The following is a 20,179-nucleotide window of genomic DNA, read 5'->3' on the forward strand; positions in this document are numbered from 1 at the left end:
CTGGGGAAAAAATATAAGAAATGCACATTGTGCATTATTAATAATTAATAAGTATATGTGCATTTATTATTTTTTCTTAAAGGTGAACTTAGCCTTTAATACTTTTGCTACTAGAGACGTTTTTGCATTTTCTTGCCCACATGTTTAAAAAATCATTTTAGGCTTGAAGATTACAGAAAACATTATACATTTTCTGTGAGAAGATACCCTACAGAATAAAATAGTTGTAGCTCCAATTTTTTATGTCATATGGTATTACCGCAAAGGTCTAGGAAACGCAAAGTTTCAGTAAAAAGCACACTTAAGTGAATTTTATGGCAAACACATGTAAAAAATTACCCAAATTTTTGGTAAAATATAAAAGATGAGATTACACCAAATAATTGGATCCCCAACATGTCAATCCTTAAGACGCTGCTCTGAGGAAACGTACGTAGAATTGCGAGGACTGTCACTTTCAGGTCACATATGATGTCACATTCAGCCCATGGAACGGAGGCTTGGAACGCACACCAGCCAACAGAAGTGGTGCAGTGACTAACATCCAATATAGGCTGTATACAATAGTACTGGTAATATAGGCACCTTGCAATGTGAGCGCATTTTTCTATTTTTTAATGTGCAATACCTTAAATACTATACTTAGATGCTATAATGGATGTTCCCTGCTTCATTACTGAGTATGCCATATTAAGCTGATCATTTGAAGATGCACATGGAATCTACTCCTTGACCTAAAGCACCCTTGGGAGATCATATGCTGTTTGACCTACCTGTAAAAAGGTATCAAAACCTTCTGTGAGTGTGCATTTTTTTTGAACAGAGAGAGATTGGTTTGATCCCTCATCCACTGAAGGCCTTCCATCACTGTGTGGTGTTGGCTTACACACTCTGGCGGACTTTTACTTTTATTTTAATAATTTTTTTGTTTTCTATTCTGCACAAATTTTTTTTTATCACATAGGGGACACAAAGTCCCCTATGTGATGATATTTAGGTGACAGGTTCTCTTTAATGAGATATGCAGGGTCTAAAAGAACCTGCATGTCTTCTCTGGGCTCCACTGGATGTATTGCAATGCAGATCGCATTGCAATACATCTATCCCCAGCTATTCTAACTAAGGATGTGATAGCGGTGACCCGGAAATGATGTCATACATGCTGCTTTCCAGGTCACAGCAAGAAGGGGAGGAGAATGGACACACCCACTGGCACCTGCCATGTTGGCCCCGGGTCCACAAATGGCCAAGTTTGCCGGGAGCGCGTGGGGGGGAGGCACGTTACCAGGGGCTGAGGAAGCAGTTGGGCAGCAGGAGTATGCCTGTCAGTTTTAGACAAAATGCTGGTGGCTACGGCCACTGGATTGTGTGTAAAATACCCCACTCTCAGGTCTTTATGGCATATACACTGATCAGCAGCTGCAGGGTGCCCATTCAACAAAGGTCGATCTAATGACTGCCTTCTGTCAAACAGGGAGGGCCACACACAGATCAAGATTCGGTCTGTCCCTGCTGAACTGGACAAATTTTGGTTAATCTATGCTTGAGGTGATTGTAGCCATATTAGTGCACTTGCGACAGAAACAATTGAGTACTGACGTGATACTTTTTTTATTTGCACTAACATACAATTTTGAGGAAAAGCTTTTGGGGTATGTCCCCTTCTTCAAGGTCCAGGCAGTTAATCTATGCACAGCTTTGCTTATCCAATAGAGACAGCCAGAATTTTTGGATGAATATTCTCAAACTTAAATATTGTAAAGAAGATTCACTTTTACTAAAGCTAGCCATAGATGTATAGAATTTCAAATAAAATTCTTAGAAAAACTCCTTCATACGTAAATTCTTAGAACATTCAAAAGATTTCATTTGCCTTAACATTTGATTTTGGAATTAAATTAATTTACCAAGCAAAAACCGCTGGTCAAAAACAAACATGGATTTGACCCCACCTATGTTTAGAAAAATGAACAAACTTTCTTAGAATAAGAATTCTGCCCATCTATGGCCAGAGTTAGCCTCAGCAACATGGACAATGTTCTGGCTGTCCTTTCCCTTGAAGGTCATCAATGATATATCCAAAGCTAAGAATGAAAACACAACTTTTAAGCAAACAGGCTTTAGAAACATAATTTTATTGTTAACTACTACCACCAAGAGCAATGATGTAAATAATAAAAATTATAATGATAATAGATTTTATGTTAGATATTTCATTAAAGGATTTTGTCTTCAATGGATAAGACAGTAATATATACTGTCTTATCCAGGGCATGCAACATCCTCTAACGAAATTGAGTGTTCAAGGAAAAAGTCTTTGAAGAATGCAAGAATTTCTTATATCTGCTGCAGGTGGTGAGCATTTATATAATATATAGTTTATATAGTTTAGAATATGACCGTTGTAATCATTTATCAGCTCTTCACCTAGGCACCTAGTCTGAAACCTACTATTGATTACAATTCAGTGTCCAATCATGGCGTAGAGGCCACTGAGCAATTGCTTACCTCTGCATCATTGAAATATGCTAAGGTCTGCAAAGTGGGAATTTGTGGCAGGTGTTGTTCCAAAATATGTCTTTTTATGAAATGTCCTTAGACACGGCCTTAAAAGGACACCAGGATATACTCCAGATCAGGGTTTCTCAACCAGGGTTCCGTGGAACCCTAGGGTTCCTCCAGAGGTTGCCAGGGGTTCCTTGAGCAATGAGCAATTTTTGCCCCTCACATGAGTTCCCACTGACACCATTAATCTTTTTAGAAATCTGTAAGGGGGTAATTCTTCCCAATGGCCACAAGTGTAAGGAGCATTCTTAGCTCTGACTAACACACTAATGTATCATGAATTGTAGATAAATCCATTTTTAGCAGGGGTTCCCTGAGACCGGAAAGTTATGTGAAGGGTTCTTCTGCATTGAAAAGGTTGAGAAAGGCTGCTCTAGATGACCAAATCAATTGTTCCTAGTATGCCTTATGTTCTGTGACCTATTCAGAATAAAGGGAGATGCTTCACCCTATACCACAGGTACATATACCAGCCTATTGGCAACACAGCTACATCCCAACTTTTCAACCTAACCTCATCTTTTGCCTTAACACAATGGACACAGTCCTCCGCTCACTCTGATGGGAAAACGTTAGACCTTGTTTTCTCCCATCTTTGCACTCCCTACAACCTCACAAACACCCCCTTTCCTCTCTCTGATCACAATCTCATCGCCTTCAGTGTCCTCATCTTCAAACACCTATCCCTCCAAGCAGAAAAAAAGTACACGCAAAAACCTTCACAACTTCAACCCTTCTCTTTTCTCTGTAACTGACCACATCTATGACAGAATCACTCCCCTGTCCTGCCATGACCTGGCCAATTCTGTCTACAACAGTTCACTTTCATCCACACTAGACTTGCACCTCTAATTACACAAAGTATCAGGCCCTGATCATTACAACCTTGGCAGACTGACGACACCAGAAATCTTAAGAGACATAGTCATGCACTGGAGCGATTGTGGCGTAAAACCAAATCCCAGCAAGCATTCACCCTATATAAATCTGCTTCCTTAAAATACAATTCCTCTCTTTATGCTGCCAAACAAGGCTACTTTGTTGCTCTTATTAATACCTCGTTGTCTCTTCTCTACTTTTAACTTTCTACTTTCTTCACCTCCACCCAGGAACTCACTCACTGCTTATGAGATTGCCAATCATTTAAAAAACAAGATTGATGCAATTCGTGAGGGCATCTCCACTACACAGGCATCTATCCCACTTAGCATACCTTATACTAAACCTCCCTCAACACTTTCCTCTTTTGACCTTGCTACTACTGAAGAGGTCACTAACGTTTTCTCAGAAGCCCATCTCACCATCCTGTTCCCTCACAACTACTATGTTCACCCTCTTGTTCTATCCTTTGCTCCCTCACTCACATCTTCAATCTCTCCCTCTCTACAGGCACCTTTCCCTCCCCTCTAAAGCATGCACAGATCACTCCCATACTTAAAAATCCCTCACTGGACCCCACCAACCTGAACAACTTAAGACCCATCTTCCTGCTCCCGTTTACCTCTAAAGTCTTAGAAAACTTAGTCTACAATCACCTGAGGTCCTACCTCAGTGACAACATCCTTCTTGACCCTTTACAGTCTGGCTTTCACTCACTTCACTCCACTGAAACTGCCCTACTAAAACTCACTAATGATTTACTAACTGCTAAAACCAATGTCCACTACTCCATACTCTTACTACTTGACCTCTCTGTGGCTTTTGATACTGTTGACCATCCTCTCCTCCTCAAAAAACTCCACTCTCTTGGCCTCCAAAACTCTGCTCTCTCCTGGTTCTCCTCCTATCGCAGTGCTCCTTCAGTGTTACCTATAACTCTGTCTCCTCCGTTCCACTTCCTCTTTCTGTAAGGGTCCCTCAAGGTTCTGTCCTTGGACCCCTTCTCATCTCCATCTACACCTCCTCCCTTGGTCACTTGATAAACTCCCATGGCTTCAAGTATCATCTCTATGCTGATGACACACAAATCTATCTTTCTACTCCTCACCTCACCCCTTCAGCCTCCATGCTCATTACTAACCTATTAAGTGACATATCAGCAAGGATGTCACTCCACTTCCTTAAACAAAATCTTTCTAAAACGGTGCTCATACTATTTCCTCCAACCCGTGCTTCCTCCCCTGACTTCTCCATAAAGGTCAATAATACAACCATCAGTCCCTCTCCTCATGTAAAGGTACTAGGTGTAAACCTAAACTCCCATCTATCTTTTCAGCCCCAAATCCAATGACTGTCCAAATCTCGTAGACTTCACCTCCGCAACATCTCCAAGATATGCCCGTTTTTAACCACTGAAACCACTAAGCAATTTATTTAATTGTTATCTCTCATCTTGACTATTGTAACTCCCTCCTCATTGGCCTACCTAATTGCAGGCTATCCTCTCTTCAGTCTATCATGAATGCTGCCGCCAGACTCATCCACCTTACCAACCATTCCATATCTGGCATCCCTCTCTGCCAATCCCTCCACTGGCTTCCCATTGCCCAACGAATAAAATTCAAAACATTAACAATAACATATAAAACCATTTATAATGCCCCAAATTACATCACCAATCCAAATATCACCCAAACCATCCCCTCCACACCTCCCACGACCCCCTGCTCTCTAGCTCCCTTGTTTCCTTCTCCCATGCTCATCTCCAGGACTTCTCCAGAGACTCCATCATCCTCTGGAAATCTCTACCCCAATCTATCTGACTATCGCCTACTCTGCCCACTTTTAGGTGATCTCTGAAAACCGATCTCTTCAGGGAAGCCTATCCTGCCTTCAGCTAATTACCAAATCCTCTATTTCTCCTATCAGTTCATCCCCCACAGTTATTACCTTTTGTACCACCAAACCCTCTTTTCTTAGATTGTAAGTTCCAAGGAGCAGGGCCCTCCTAACCCTCTTCTATTGAACTGTATTGTTGCTGTACTGTCTCCCTTTATATTGTAAAGCGCTGAGAAAACTGTTGGCACTATATAAATCTTGTATAATAATAATAATAGTAATAATTTCAGAAAGAAGAGCTACTACTTTTATTTATGGTGAAATCTATGTTTTCAACTTACTGTGACCATCTACCAAATCATAGATAAGAAGTTTCCACAGCTAAATGTGCACCTCATCAGTTTCATTTAAAGCAGAAAGTCGATTACCTTCAGCTCCTTGACAAAGATGCTGACACCTTGCCTTTGTTTGATAAGAGATTGTCCGAGAGTTCCTAAAGTACAACATTGTTGTAATGGTCCCAATGATACTGCCTATGTTTATAAACATTAATGAAGGATAGGTTTTCATGGGAGATATACAGTATCTCACAGAAGTGAGTAAACACTTTTTTGTAAATATTTTATTATATCTTTTAATGTGACAGCAGTGAAGAAATGACACTTTGCTACAATGTAAAGTAGTGACTGTACAGCTTGTATAACAGTGTAAATTTGCTGTCCCCTCAAAATAACTCAACACACAGCCATTAATGTTTAAACCGCTGGCAACAAAAGTGAGTACACCTTTAAGTTAAAATGTCCAAATTGGGCCCAATTAGCCATTTTCTCTCCCTCGTTAGTGTTACAAGGTCTCAGGTGTGAATGGGGAGCAGGTGTGTTAAATTTAAACTTGCTCATACTGGTCACTGGAAGTTCAACATGGCACCTCATGGCAAAGAACTATCTGAGGATCTGAAAAAAAGAATCGTTGTTCTACATAAAGATGGCCTAGGCTATAAGAAGATTTCCAAAACCCTGAAACTGGTCTGCAGCACGGTGGCCAAGAGGACTATTCAGCTGTTTAACAGGACAGGTTCCACCCAGAACAGACCTCGCTATGGTCAACCAAAGAAGTTGAGTGCACATGCTCAGCATAATATCCAGAGTTTGTCTTTGTGAAATAGACGTATGAGTGCTGCCAGCATTGCTGCAGAGGTTGAAGGGGTGGGGGGTCAGCCTGTCAGTGCTCAGACCATTTGCCGAACACTGCATCAAATTGGTCTGCATGGCTGTCATCCCAGAAGGAAGCCTCTTCTAAAGATGATACACAAGAAAGCCCACAAACAGTTTGCTGAATATAAGCAGACTAAAGACATGGACTACTGGAACCATGTCCTGTGGTCTGATGAGACCAAGATAAACTTATTTGGTTCAGATAGTTTCCAGCTTGTGTGCCAGCAACCAGGTGAGGAGTACAAAGACAAGTATGTCTTGCCTACAGTCAAGCATGGTAGTGGGAGTGTCATGGTCTGGGGCTTCAGCAATGCTGCCGGCATTGGGGAGCTACAGTTCATTGAGGGAACCATGAATGCCAACATATACTGTGACATACTGCAGCAAAGTATGATCCCCTCCCTTCGGAGACTGAACCGCAGGGCAGTATTCCAACATAATAATGACCCCAAACACACCTCCAAGACAACCACTGCCTTGCTAAAGTAACTGAGGGTAAAGGTGATGGACTGGCCAAGCATGTCTGCAGACCTAAACCCTATTGAGCATCTGTGGGGCATCCTCAAATGAAAGGTGGAGGAGCACAAGGTCTCTAACATCCACCAGCTCCATGATGTCGTCATGGAGGAGTGGAAGAGGACTCCAGTGGCAACCTGTGACGCTCTGGTGAAGAGTTAAGGCAGTGCTGGAAAATAATGGTGGCCACACAAAATATTGACACTTTGGGCCAAATTTGGACATTTTCACTTAGGGATGTACTCACTTTTGTTGCCAGCGGTTTAAACATTAATGGCTGTGTGTTGAGGTATTGTGAAATTTACACTGTTATAAAAGTTGTACACTCACTACTTTACATTGTAACAAAGTGTCATTTCTTCAGTGTTGTCACATGAGAAGATATAATAAAATATTTACAAAAATGTGAGGGGTGTACTCACTTCTGTGAGATACTGTATACTGTACATGATACATACATGATCTATAAACCCTACAGCATAATGTCCAGTGTGTTAAGAAAAGGAAGTACCTCCTATTTAAAGACTTTTACACTGGTATATCAGGAAAACACTACAATAACATGAACACAATGCTTGACAATAAATGAGAGTACCTATGCACTAGGAATGTCCAAGATGACCAGACTGAGGAAGCAGTGTTTTAGACTATAACTTCTAGTATTAAACCTTCAACTTGTTTTTAGCTTAATAATTTGAGCACTATAAAATAAACATTCCTCAGTAAACAATTTGCTAAACTTCTAATCCCAGCACTTGGCATTTATAACTTTCAGTGCTGCTGGCTCTTGGTCTTAGTACTGCTTCCCTGAACTTCTGGTCCTTACAAGAAAGAGTTAACAGTGGACAATGCAGTCTCCAGGCAGTCTTTTAGCTTAGACAAGGGACAAGCAGGGTGGTGCCCTGTATCCTAGGCTACAGGGCTGTATTGATGCACACAGTGTAGGGGGACACAGCTCCAGTCCCTACTTTCAAGGGTGTCACCATAGGATGCTGCAAGTGAAAGAACCTGCCCTGAAACAAGAAACTTGGAGAAGTTATCATGGCACCAGCTTAAAATGGAACATATGTATATTTATTTTATTTATTGACTTTTTTCTGCTTTGTGGCTATCTTTGTAAGGTGATCTTAGGTGTTCTGAAAGGCACCTATAAATAATATATATTATTATTATTGTAGGCAAAGATTAAAAGATAAAGAAGCGACATGCTCCATAACAAAATTAGCTGCTGAAAGTGCTTAAAAACTGTAGATTTAAATATCACTTTGAGACAAGAGTTGGTTTTAAATTTCTATCGAAAACAAAGAGTTAATTACCCTTATGTGTAAAGTGGCTATGATAGAATTTTGTTCAATACTTTTTGTTTTATGAATGTCTGTTCAAATTTCAAATTGTTTGTGTGGCCAAATCGACGTTCATTTTGGAATGCAGTGACAAAATAATTCAAAGGGGCAGGAGACACATTTTTTCTCGAAAGATCACATTTCTAACATTGAATGTGGCTTTCCAGAAAGTCCATTCACTCTAAAATTGAATGTTAAAAGCAAAAAAAAAATTTTGAAGCGCTTTTGAATTACATTTGTCAAGTCATGTACTGATGAGAATTTTCATATGAATCTTTATTTGAAAATCTCATAGTGTGTGGCCAGCGTAAAAAAATTATTTCAGAGTTCCAGTTGTCGGGATCCATTGCTTTTTCTCATCCCAAGAGCCTCCTTTAAACAATAAGGTAAAAGCTGTGTTGATATTCATGTGACTGAACAAAAAACACTTAAAAATAATCCAGACATGAGAAAGCACTGCAGACATACAGAAGATATTCAAATATAATACTACCAAAACAGCTCTGAAGAATGATGAAGAATCTGTTGTCTACTATCATTTGGAGTTTATAATTTATGCAAACCAGAACAAATCAAAAAAGTGACAAATTGCAATGAAATGGCTTTAATACCATTTTTTTAAATTTCTTACATTACTATTTGAACTTTTGCCATTGTTTAAAAATATCAAACAACAGCAAAATACACTAAAATACACAACAAGGGAAAGGACATAATAATCTATTTTTTACTTTTTTTTAACTTAATGAATGTGCATTTAATGTTGGTAAGCAAATGCCCATTCATGTATTGAGTGTAAATGGCAACATGATCATCGTCATCACCCTCTTTATCTGTTTAGGTTGTGTTTACTATATACACTGCTCAAAAAAAATTAAAGGAACACTTTTTAATCAGAGTATAGCATCAAGTCAATTAAACTCCTGGGATATTGATCTGATCAGTTAAGAAGCAGCCCTAGTTGTAAGTCAGTTTCAGCTGCTTTGGTGTTAATGAACTTAACAACAGGTGCACTAGATAAGCAACAAGCAGATCCGCCACTGGCACCCTGTGCTTTTCACAGATGAGAGCAGATTCACCCTGAGCACATGTGAGAGACGTGAAAAGGTCTGGAGAAGCCGTGGAGAATGTTATGTTGCCTGTAACATTGTTCAGCATGACCCTTTTGGTGTTAGGTCAGTAATGGTCTGGGGAGTCATATCCATGGAGGGATGCACAGACCTCTACAGGCTAGACAATGGCACCTTGACTGCCATTAGGTATCGGGATGAAATCCTTGGACCCATTGTCAGACCCTACGCTGGTGCAGTGGGTCCTAGTGCATGACAATGCCCGGCCTCATGTGAGTATACAGGCAGTTCCTGGAGGATGAAGGAATTGATACTATTGAATGGCCCCCACGCTCACCTAACCTAAATCCAATAGAACACCTCTGGGATATCATGTTTTGGTCCATCCAATGCTGCCAGGTTGCACCTCAAACTGCCCAGGAGCTCAGTGATGCCCTGGTCCAGATCTGGGAGGAAATACCCCAGGACACCATCCATCATCTCATTAGGAGAATGTCCCGATGTTGTCAGGCATGCATACAAGCACATGGGGGCCATACAAACTACTGAGTACCATTTTGAGTTGCAGCAATTTCAGCAAAATGGACTAGCCTGCTGCATCATTTTTTCACTTTGATTTTCAGGGTGTCTTTGAATTCAGTCCTCTGTGGGTTGATAATTTTAAATTTCCATCAAATTATGGGGCCTCCTTACATTCCCCAGTCCATATCAGTATAGATATCCAGCACTATATTTTTCTCCATTGAGATCTGATGTATTTTCAAAGTGTTCCCTTAATTTTTTTGAGTAGTGTAGTTCATTGAAAAAACAATTATTTTTATGAATCAACTTCTTTATCAGTGACTCACTGTGTTGTCATTCACAATCAGGGCTGCATTGATAAAGTATTTAAAAATGTGCATTGCATTTTGCTGACTTCAGGACTCTGATGCCAATGAGGGACCAGAAGGAGAGCCAGGTTGCGTGACTTATGAAAGTCATGTGACTGCCTCTCTTCCATCCAATGTGCTGTGTTGAGCAGTGAGAACTCTGTAGAATACCATAGACCCTATATTGATGGATGTATTTTTAATAATCGACTTGTCAAACAGGCTTATTGGAATTTTTTTCGATCAGCAGCTGCAGGGGGGAGTCTCTGCTGTCAGAATACAATGTCTCAGCTGGGAGGATTCCTCTATCCACTTGGATTGTGTAGATGGAAGAATCAGTTAATTTTTTTTGTTTGACCTGCTGGCTGAATGAAAAATACAATCCATCTATGGCCAGTTATAGGCTTCCAGTAGAGCATGTGAAGCTTTAAGGGTCCAGTTTGCTGCAGGAAGTTTTAAATTACTTATGGCTTTCCTTTTACTATTTCACCTTAACCTCTTCACGTCGGCCGCACACAAATGTGAGGCCTCCCAGCGTCTGGGCCTAGACGCTGAGCGACCACACATTTGCGTGCAATTAACAAAAAATATGTGCTGAGAGCGTGCACCCTGCGCACTCCCAGCATACATGTCTCTTACTCGCGGAAAGGTCCCGGTCTGCTCTTTCGATCGGGACCTTTCTCGATCATGTGACCGCCGTGATGACGTGTCACGGTGGTCACATGATCCCTAAACCCCGTCCCGCCTCCCGGCTTATGAAACTCTTAAAGGGCCGGGAGGCGACGGCGGGAAGGGGTTAAAGTGCTGAAAATCAAAATTCAAGGATGAATTCACTAAATGCAAACCTGTTAATTTCGTGGCAAATCTAGGTTTAGTAAAATTTTACACTCACCCCTAATCATGATGGTGTTGACCAGATAGCATTCCACACTGCCACCAGCAAAACTGCACCTTCTTCAAATGTTTCAAGAATTCACTAAGAATGTGGACTTCTCCATAATATACCACCATCATTTTTATAAGTGACTCATGAAGGCAATGACATTGAGTAACTGGCTAATGGAGAGCAAATAGCAGTATTCACTCTATAAATAGCCCACAAGAAGTCTTTAGAAGCAGTAAGACTGGATCCCTGTTTACAACAAAATAGGCTAATAATTAATTTACTGTGGTCCAACAGCTTTGACTTTGGGCCTTGACAAAACTGTACCAAACAACATCTTTTTAAATCAGGAGACTTTAAAAAGGCACTCTAAGAACTTTCAGTAATTGACTGGTCCCCCACTATAGATTCATCTACTGAGTTCCAAGTTGAAACTACCGACAACTCAATCAACCAATGTTTAATCCAGTTAGCAATCAGAGTTTTCCACCCCAGTCCTCGCATAAGAATGTTTTTTAGTTTATAAGCTAGAAGCAAGGACCAAATCCTCAAGATGTTCTTTTGGCCAATAACTAAGACTATTCTATTCCTACCTTTGGTAGACTATGCAAGGTTTACTACCTATTATAGACTATGAAAGCTCCACTACCTATCATAGACTATGACAGCTGCACTATTGCTTAACACTGTGCAAGCTATGTCAATTCTACCAGACTCACCAGAGACTTTGTTTCTAAGCCCCACAAGTATAGATTGTTTGTTTCTTTTTTTTCTCTGTGTTTTTATTGCAATGTATTGTCTATAGCTAATGATATTTATGTCGTGACTGCTTTGCTCCACTGTGCACCCAGCCTCATTTTTAGCTAGTCCATGCAAATCCTTGCTTTACTACTACTTGTCTAATTTTGCTTCTATAACTAGTTTGTAGGTAGTTTAACTCCAGCAATTTCGGAAGTTTAATCACATAGATGCTGAAAATATTTTTGGCTTCAGGACAAAAACTTACTTTGTAAGCCTGCAGTTGGATTATACTGAATTTGCATCTATACTTGTATGTATTTGGTAATTTTACTGCCTGTGGATTGTGTCAAATCATCAAGCTACCATATTCTCCACACAGACTAGTTCTCTGGACATAGGTTTCTTGCAAAAAGTGACATTTCAGACAGAACAGTGACCATCTCTTTTGTGATGAGATCTGGTAAGGATATCTCTTAAAAATGTTAAATAATAAAGTGGTTGTAAACCCTTACATAACAATGAAGTGGCTGGCCTCAGGTCATACACAGAGATGAGACAAAGCCTCCTACATAATCTGTACTCATTAATCTACAGTCCTCTCTTCTCTTCATCTGTTCAGAATACTGAATTTATAAAACTTGTCTGAAAGTTTAGAAATCAGGGGGCGGAGAGCTGAAATTACACACTGCAGAGCTCAGTGAGGAGAGCTCTGAGAGCTGATTGGAGCTCCACATAACTCACAGGAGCAGAGCTGAGGTTGTCAATCTGCTAGAGGTCCCTCCCCAGTCACCTTTTTTCTCTTGGTGTTAGGAAAACATGTCAGAAAGGATTTATGCTAATAGCAGAGGAAAGAAGCAGTAGAGAGGGATATGCTTTGTTCAGGCTTCATGTATGTGATTTACAACCACTTTAAGGAAATTATTTAATAATTGAAGTCAGATATATAGGTATATATATACTGTACATATACTGTGTGTACTGTAAATATAAATATATTTATATATGTATGTATGTGTACATATATATATATATATATATATATATATATATATATACATACATACTCTACATACACACATTTTATATATATATATATATATATATATATATATATATATATATATATACACATATATCCCAAGTGCACCTTTAAAGAGGTTTTGTAGGCAAAAATACTTTTTAGAATATTAAAGTGCACTGATACACATAAATAGCAGTCCTTCGGTGTATCAGCAGTCCATACATCTGTATTGCATAGCCATTTTGTTGTTCCCTATGACACTTCATATAGTTGGGCAGCTCATCAGGGACCTTGCTACCTGCCAAAAAGTGCTCATGTGCAGTATGATTAATCCAGGTCCATGGCATAAGATGGAAGGTGGGGCATTTTGAGGCTGATACTAAACCTGGAGAGTGCAAAATCTGGTGCAGCTCTGCATATAAAAAAATCAATCAGCTTCCATTTTTTTTTGTCAAAGCTTAATGGAACAAGCTGAAGTTAGAAGCTGATTGGCTACCATTCACAGCTGCACCAGGTTCTGAACACTCAAGTTTTAGAGAATCAACCCCAATGAATGGCTTTTTATAAAATATTCACTCTTTTTTATAACTTCTGATGACCCAATGGAACAGAGGAAGCAATCACTAGAGTAGGGATAATGTAAAGAGGTGTTCGATTCCATAGCATGGACACAGAGGGTGTGATAACTTAGGAGCAATCCAGCCTAGAGTTGAGGCTTCTTCTGTGCACTATTGGTATTTCTTCCTGCAATAGGATGGTAAATGCAACAACTTGGCACTATAGCATTTTACAATTTCCAAAAGAAACCAATATTTTGACCCATAGAAATACATTATTACTGTTGTATGTTTTATTAAATTAATGTTTTTTTTCTGTTTTAAATCTTTAAAGCACCTTAAAAGAACATAAGACCATTAATTTAAAAAATGGATTTCTTGCCAGAAAAAAACATGCAGTCCTTCCTGTATTGGCAAAGACCTTAAGAAGCCATTGCCTGCTCGTATGATATAATGACTAAGATCTACCCTTCTTGACTATGGAGAAAACCAAAAATATAGAAAGAAAAAAAAAAAAAAATAGTTTAAAACATCACATTTACAATAATTTCTCACAGTTCAAATTTGTTAATTCCACATCACGGTGACACTCATGCAGTTTTAGAGGAGACAAGGAGAACCTTAAATCAGTGGCTTCATTTTTGCATTATTCTAGGAGAAAGGGATTTCTATTTTTTACACACTTCTATACAAATACTGTTTTTTTCCATTTTTACAAGAAGGAGTGTATTTTAAAATGAAAAAAGTTTTTGAAGTACTTTCTCATGCTTTTTTTCCAAAATTTTCCAGGGGCCTGTAAGGTGCAGTCACTTAGGCTGTGGCTTCTTTGACGTTCTGTCCTGCTCAGCTTTGGGAAGGACAACTGCACAGATATGGCTGTAAATAGTCTCTAGGGGTCCATGTTTTTATTTTTTGGTAGGGAAGAAATTGAAGGTAGCCCTCATGAGGCAAAGTAGGAACTCTGCATGGAATACAGTCGGTCAATCGGATTTCCTACTCGGGCCTGCATGGAGTTGACTTCTGAAGAAGCCAGGAAGCAGTCACTGAGACTTGTTAACGAGGTATCACTGTCAATATCGTGGAAGATGGTGTCATTGCCTGTAAAAGAAAGGCATCAATATTACATGAATGCAAAAGTACTGTAAAAAGTACAGTCACAATATCAATATATAATAAAACATTCTCTGTTATGTCTTCACTGAGATCATTTATAAAAAATGTGAGACAAAGGTAGAGCTCATGGCAAAAAGTTTTAATATGCAAACAGATGTTTTCTACATTAACCAATATTCATAAAGGCACATGCTTATTTTTTGTTGATGTGACTTTTGTTTAAAAAAAAATAAATGTCACAATACAAAATATATAGTATGAAGTAACATTATACTGTATATTTTTTAATCTAGCCAGTTTAGGTATGGTTTAACTAGCTGTACACAAGATTGCAAATAATAAACTGAATTATCTAACAATATTTCCAAACATGCTAGTTAGAAATTAATGGAAGTATTAAAAAAGAAGGTTTTAAAACTGGAATACTAATCTATTTGGTTAAAACCAGCATTCAGAAAGATCTCTAAATATTTAAATGAGTTAGTAAACATAATTACTGAGGGGGAGTGGATAGGCTAAGTACAACGTGACAGCTTAAGGGTCTGTGTTGATAAGTTTTGGGCTTGTGTCAATGGCATCCATTTAAGAGGCTTTTGAGAACAACTTGAAAACTAGCTTCAAGCAGGTTTTGAACTCCTATAGACTTCTATGGGAATTCAAAAACGTGTTTGACATAAACAAAAGCCCATCAACACAGGCTCTTAAAGTGTATTTCCACTTTTGCAGTCAAATTTAAACAAACCCCACTCCGTTATGTCTTCCCGTTTACACAACATACCTGTAGTGTTAAAAACAATTTTTTTTAGTTGTTTCTTTGGAGCAGGCCTTTTGGCAGACTGCAAGCTGCTCTGAACAATTTCAAAGTGAGTTTCCCTTATTGACATAAAATGATGTGGCTAGTGTAACTTGCTGTTGCATGGTCAGACTTGCTAACTACAACAAGCATGTTCAACCAAACAACATACAGGATTTTTTACACGCTCACAAAGTATTCAAATTCTGAAAAACCTGGGAACCCTGCATCAAGGGCTTTCAGAAGATATAAATAGTGGATGGTTTAACTAGCTGTACACAAAAGTGAATTATCAGCATTAAATGGATTGACTGTTAAATGATAATGGGGCAGAAAGGCAGTCTCATAATGGTTGTGTTAGATCAGCTGACTTAGGAAACCGAGTCAATAGATATAATTTTTAAAGCCTTAAAGAAAGATAAGGAAAACATATGTAATCCATTGTTCTGAATATTTAGTCTGCATTCTAAATATTTTTTGAAATCCAAATTGTATTAAGAATACATGGCATAAATGTAGGTTATCGTAAAATATCAATTTGGCACAGTAACTTTAAATCCATGTTTAAACATGAGCATGTGTTAAAGTAGATATAAGCTCAGTTGCTAACATTTCATATTGCTTTCACATTGATTTAACAAAAGTTGTTTTGTAACTCTTCAAATATTTAGCTTTTTAAAAAAAAAAGTTAGCTTTCTCTTAAATAATACCTGATAATCCTGTCATAATGGTCCTTGGTTAGACTCTTTCCATCATGGGGTGACAAGTGTCTCCTAATTGTGTGTTGTCATCCTGCCACATGCTGCACTAATTTTAGACTACAAGTGGCCATGCTGACACACATTGAGCAGGCATAATTCACCATTGTCCCTATAAGGGATGCCTGTCCAGCGCAATAATACGCAGCTGTCACTGGAGCAAGTACATGTAGACAGGAGGTGACTAAGACCCCATGCACACTGGGCATTTCTCTTTGGGGGTATACTGCCCTAAACGTTCATACCACTAGATGCATTGTTGAGCCCCAGCAGCTCTCATAGAGTTTGACAGCCAGAAAGGCTGGATGGGGCAACTGTATCCTCCTCCAACTGAATAGCAGAGTCTCATGCACTGAGACTAAACGGTCAGTAGCAATGAAGTGCAAAATAAATAAAAAAATTAGTATTCTTTAAAAAAGGCAAAAAAATTAGTAAATTAAAGAATATATTTCTTTACGGGATTATGTTTCATTTATTAAAGGCACTACTATCTCTAACTCTTGAGGTATTCAACACCAGATTATATATGCTGGAATTCTCCCCAGAGGAAAGAAGAGGTGTTAACCAAAACAACCAGTCACATTACAGTTGCCATTGTCCTAATGCAGATTTGAAAAGAAAAGCAAATATCTGCTTGGTTGTAATGAACTGCCACTAAAAGGCAGTTGACAGACTGGAAAGAACAGCAAGTTCTGAGATTGCCATTCAGTAAGTTAATGTTAAACCTTAGCTCTGACTAAAATATTCAAGGTAAATTGGATAGTCTGGGGTGGATTGAGTGATATTGCATTTTTAAGCTGAGAGGATAGGCAATTTAGAAACCAAGCTTACCAAGGAAACTAAGGTTATGTTATGCCAAGAACTAAACATGTATTTTAATCCTTTTAGACATTTTCACTACACATTAAGTTATACCATGTACCAAGGGTAAATAGCTGAACATAAATATCAGAGACCATAATTAGAATTTTGAGAATGTCAAGAGCTAGCTTGTGAATCTTTCGAGCACTCTCTATTTCTGTGGCAGCACTTCTAGCTCCATCCTGTTTGTGTATAATAAACACTCAACATACCTCTGCTACTGCCTGTATGTACTAACCTTTTTATCCTTCCACTATAGCACTACAGTCTTTTAACTGTTTGACTCCTTAGACACAAATCAGAACAGAGCCATTGGCAAACATTGCCAGCATTATTGTGTTGTACAATCCTAGGAGCCTGTTCCAAGTGTAGTGAGCCAAGTGCCCTTAAATTGGTCATGTACGATTTAGACTAGGTGCAGTTTAGGTTTGTTAGTTCCTTTTCTCCTCAGTTCTATTGGAAATAAAGGAAAAACAGAAGACAAAGTAGGAACTGTGTAGAGTTTACTGATCTTCTTACCACAACAAAACCATGATCATTGCCTATTTCTGTAAAAAGGCCAAGGATGAAAAATTGCCTTTGGCTTAAATTGTCTTTGGTTCCATTTTAAACCAGATACCCATTGATGTTGTTTTATTGAAGGAGTAGAAAGTTCATATAAGTCAGTGAACCTCTGTCCAGTACAATACACACTCTTCTGTATGGAAATTTGAAAAATTGGAAATGTCCGTTCATTTGAATGATTGAACTAATACAGTGTCACTAGACTGCGAAAACATTCCACTCCTTTACTAAATGAACCCAACAGGTGCCAATCAACTTGGCACCAAATACTTTCTTTGAATAAAATTATTTTCTCTTTTTTTTTCAACCATTTGAAAAAAAGAGGATACATTAAAAAGATTTAGAAAATCATCTCAATATATTAGAACATATAAATCTAAAACTGAACAATTCCTTTTATTTTAACAGGCAGTTGTTTAGTGTACATATATACTGAATATAATGATCACAATTTTCTAGGCATATATTATCACACTGTTCTGAAAGGTGGAACTAGATGTTACTGTTCAGGGTGCACTCAGCTTACCATAAGGATTCATGTGGTCACCTGGCATTTGAGGAGGTGTGAGTCCTTGCTGGAAGGGGTCTGTGCTGTAGTTGTTCTGATCCATTGAGACGATCTGTTGCTGAGGGGGGGCCAGAGGAGCGTATGAGGTCATCATCCCTTCCATGCGGCTGGACATGACCTCTGACGGGTGACAAGGAGCCACATTAATGAACTCAGTCCTGCAAAGTTTGTCATCTATCTATCATTTGTCTTTTGTCCGCTAGGTTATTATTTATATATATATATATATATATATATATATACAGTATATATATATATATATATATATTTCAATATATGGAAAACTAGTGGGCACATAGACTTTTTGTTTGTTTCAAAAATAAAATTTGTACTTATTTATACAAATAGCGAAAATACAAATCTTTTTTTCCTATAGTATGGCAAGACTGTGAAAGAATCAAATGTGTACATGCAAGCATTGAAGTGCCTTAAAATATATCTCATATAGGTTACATTTTGCTGAATGTATGGCCTTCCATAATATGCTTTATCTGTTATATATAGAGGTGCCCATGGAATGCATTTGGCTCTTGGTACACTGCTCAAAAAAATTAAAGGAACACTTTTTAATCAGAGTGTAGAATCAAGTCAGTTAAACTCCTGGGATATTGATCTGGTCAGTTAGGTAGCAGAGGGGCTAGTTAATCAGTTTCAACTGCTTTGGTGTTAATGAAATTAACAACAGGTGCACTAGATGGGCAACAATGAGACGATCCCCATAACAGGAATGGTTTTACAGGCAGAGGCCACTGACATTTGTTTCCTCACTCATCTTTTCTGACTGTTTTTCACTAGTTTTGCATTTGGCTAGGGTTAGTGTCACCACTGGTAGCATGAGGCAATACCTGGACCCAACAGAGGTTGCACAGGCAGTCCAACTCCTCCAGGATGGCACATCAATACATGCCATTGCCAGAAGGTTTGCTGTGTCTCCCAGCACAGTCAAAAGCATGGAGGAGATTCCAGGAGACAGGCAGTTACTCAAAGAGAGCTGGACAAGGCCATAGAAGGTACTTAACCCATCAGCAGGACCGATATCTGCTCCTTTGTGTAAGGAGGAACAGGATGAGCACTGCCAGAGCCCTACAAAATGACCTCCAACAGGCCACTGACATGAATGTCTCTGACCAAACAATCAGAAACAGACTACATGTCTGACTACATGTAGTCTGTTTCTATGGTGTCGGGCAGTGAGCACAGGGCCGACATGCTCTTGTGGGTCCTGTGCTCACTGCCCGGCACCATAGAGCTCGATTGGCATTTGCCATTGAACACCAGAATTGGCAAGTCTGCCACTGGCGCCCTGTGCTTTTCACAGATGAGAGGAGGTTCACCCTGAGCACATTTCAGAGACGTGAAAGAGTCTGGAGAAGCTGCAGAGAACATTATGCTGCTTGTTCAGCATGATCGTTTTGATGGTGGGTCAGTGATGGTCTGGGGAGGCATATCCATGGAGGGACGCACAGACCTCTGCAGGCTAGACAATAGCACCCTGACTACTATTAGGCATCGGGATGAAATCATTGGACTCATTGTCAGACCCTTTGCTGATGCAGTGGGTCCTCGGTTCCTCCTGTGCATGACAATGTCCAGCCTCATGTGGTGAGAGTATGTAGGCAGGAACGGAGGATGAAGGAATTGATACCACTGAATGGACCCCACGCTCGCCTGACCTAAATCCAATAGCACACCACTGGGCTATGATATTTCGGTCCATCCAACGCTGACAGGTTGCGCTTCAGCCTGTCCAGAAGCTCAGTAATGTCCTGGTCCAGATCTGGGAGGAAATACCCCAGGGCACCATCTGTCGTCTCATTAGGAGCATGCCCCAACGTTGTCAGGCATGCATACAAGCACATGGGGGCCATACAAACCCTCACCTCACCCCTTCAGTCTCCACCCATATCACTAGCCTACTGAGCGACATATCGGATTGGATGTCACTCCACTTCCTCAAACTAAATATTTCCAAAACTGAGCTCCTAGTCTTCCCCCCAGCCCGCGCCCCCCCCCCCCCTGACTTCT

The 20,179-nt window shown here is 39.4% G+C and overlaps 1 protein-coding gene across 2 annotated transcripts in view; it reads right to left on the bottom strand.

Moving 5' to 3' along the window:
- Positions 1 to 13,768: 13,768 nt before the first annotated feature.
- LMX1B (LIM homeobox transcription factor 1 beta) overlaps positions 13,769 to 20,179 on the bottom strand; it is a 247,165-nt gene continuing 240,754 nt past the window's right edge. Inside the window, exons 7-8 of one of the 2 annotated variants that reach the window (XM_089689990.1) lie at positions 18,113 to 18,274; positions 13,769 to 14,595 (exon numbers count right to left, since the gene is read on the bottom strand). In XM_089689990.1, coding sequence (XP_089546116.1) covers positions 14,438 to 14,595; positions 18,113 to 18,274 — 320 coding nt within the window. In that variant the 3' untranslated portion in view covers positions 13,769 to 14,437. The remainder of the gene's footprint in view (positions 14,596 to 18,112; positions 18,275 to 20,179) is intronic. The other variant, XM_089689991.1, reaches the window with a different exon arrangement.

The sequence above is a fragment of the Staurois parvus genome, unplaced genomic scaffold (assembly GCF_062004578.1).
Source record: "Staurois parvus isolate SC_StPar_1 unplaced genomic scaffold, SC_StPar_1.0 ptg000508l, whole genome shotgun sequence".
Classification (NCBI taxonomy): domain Eukaryota; kingdom Metazoa; phylum Chordata; class Amphibia; order Anura; family Ranidae; genus Staurois; species Staurois parvus.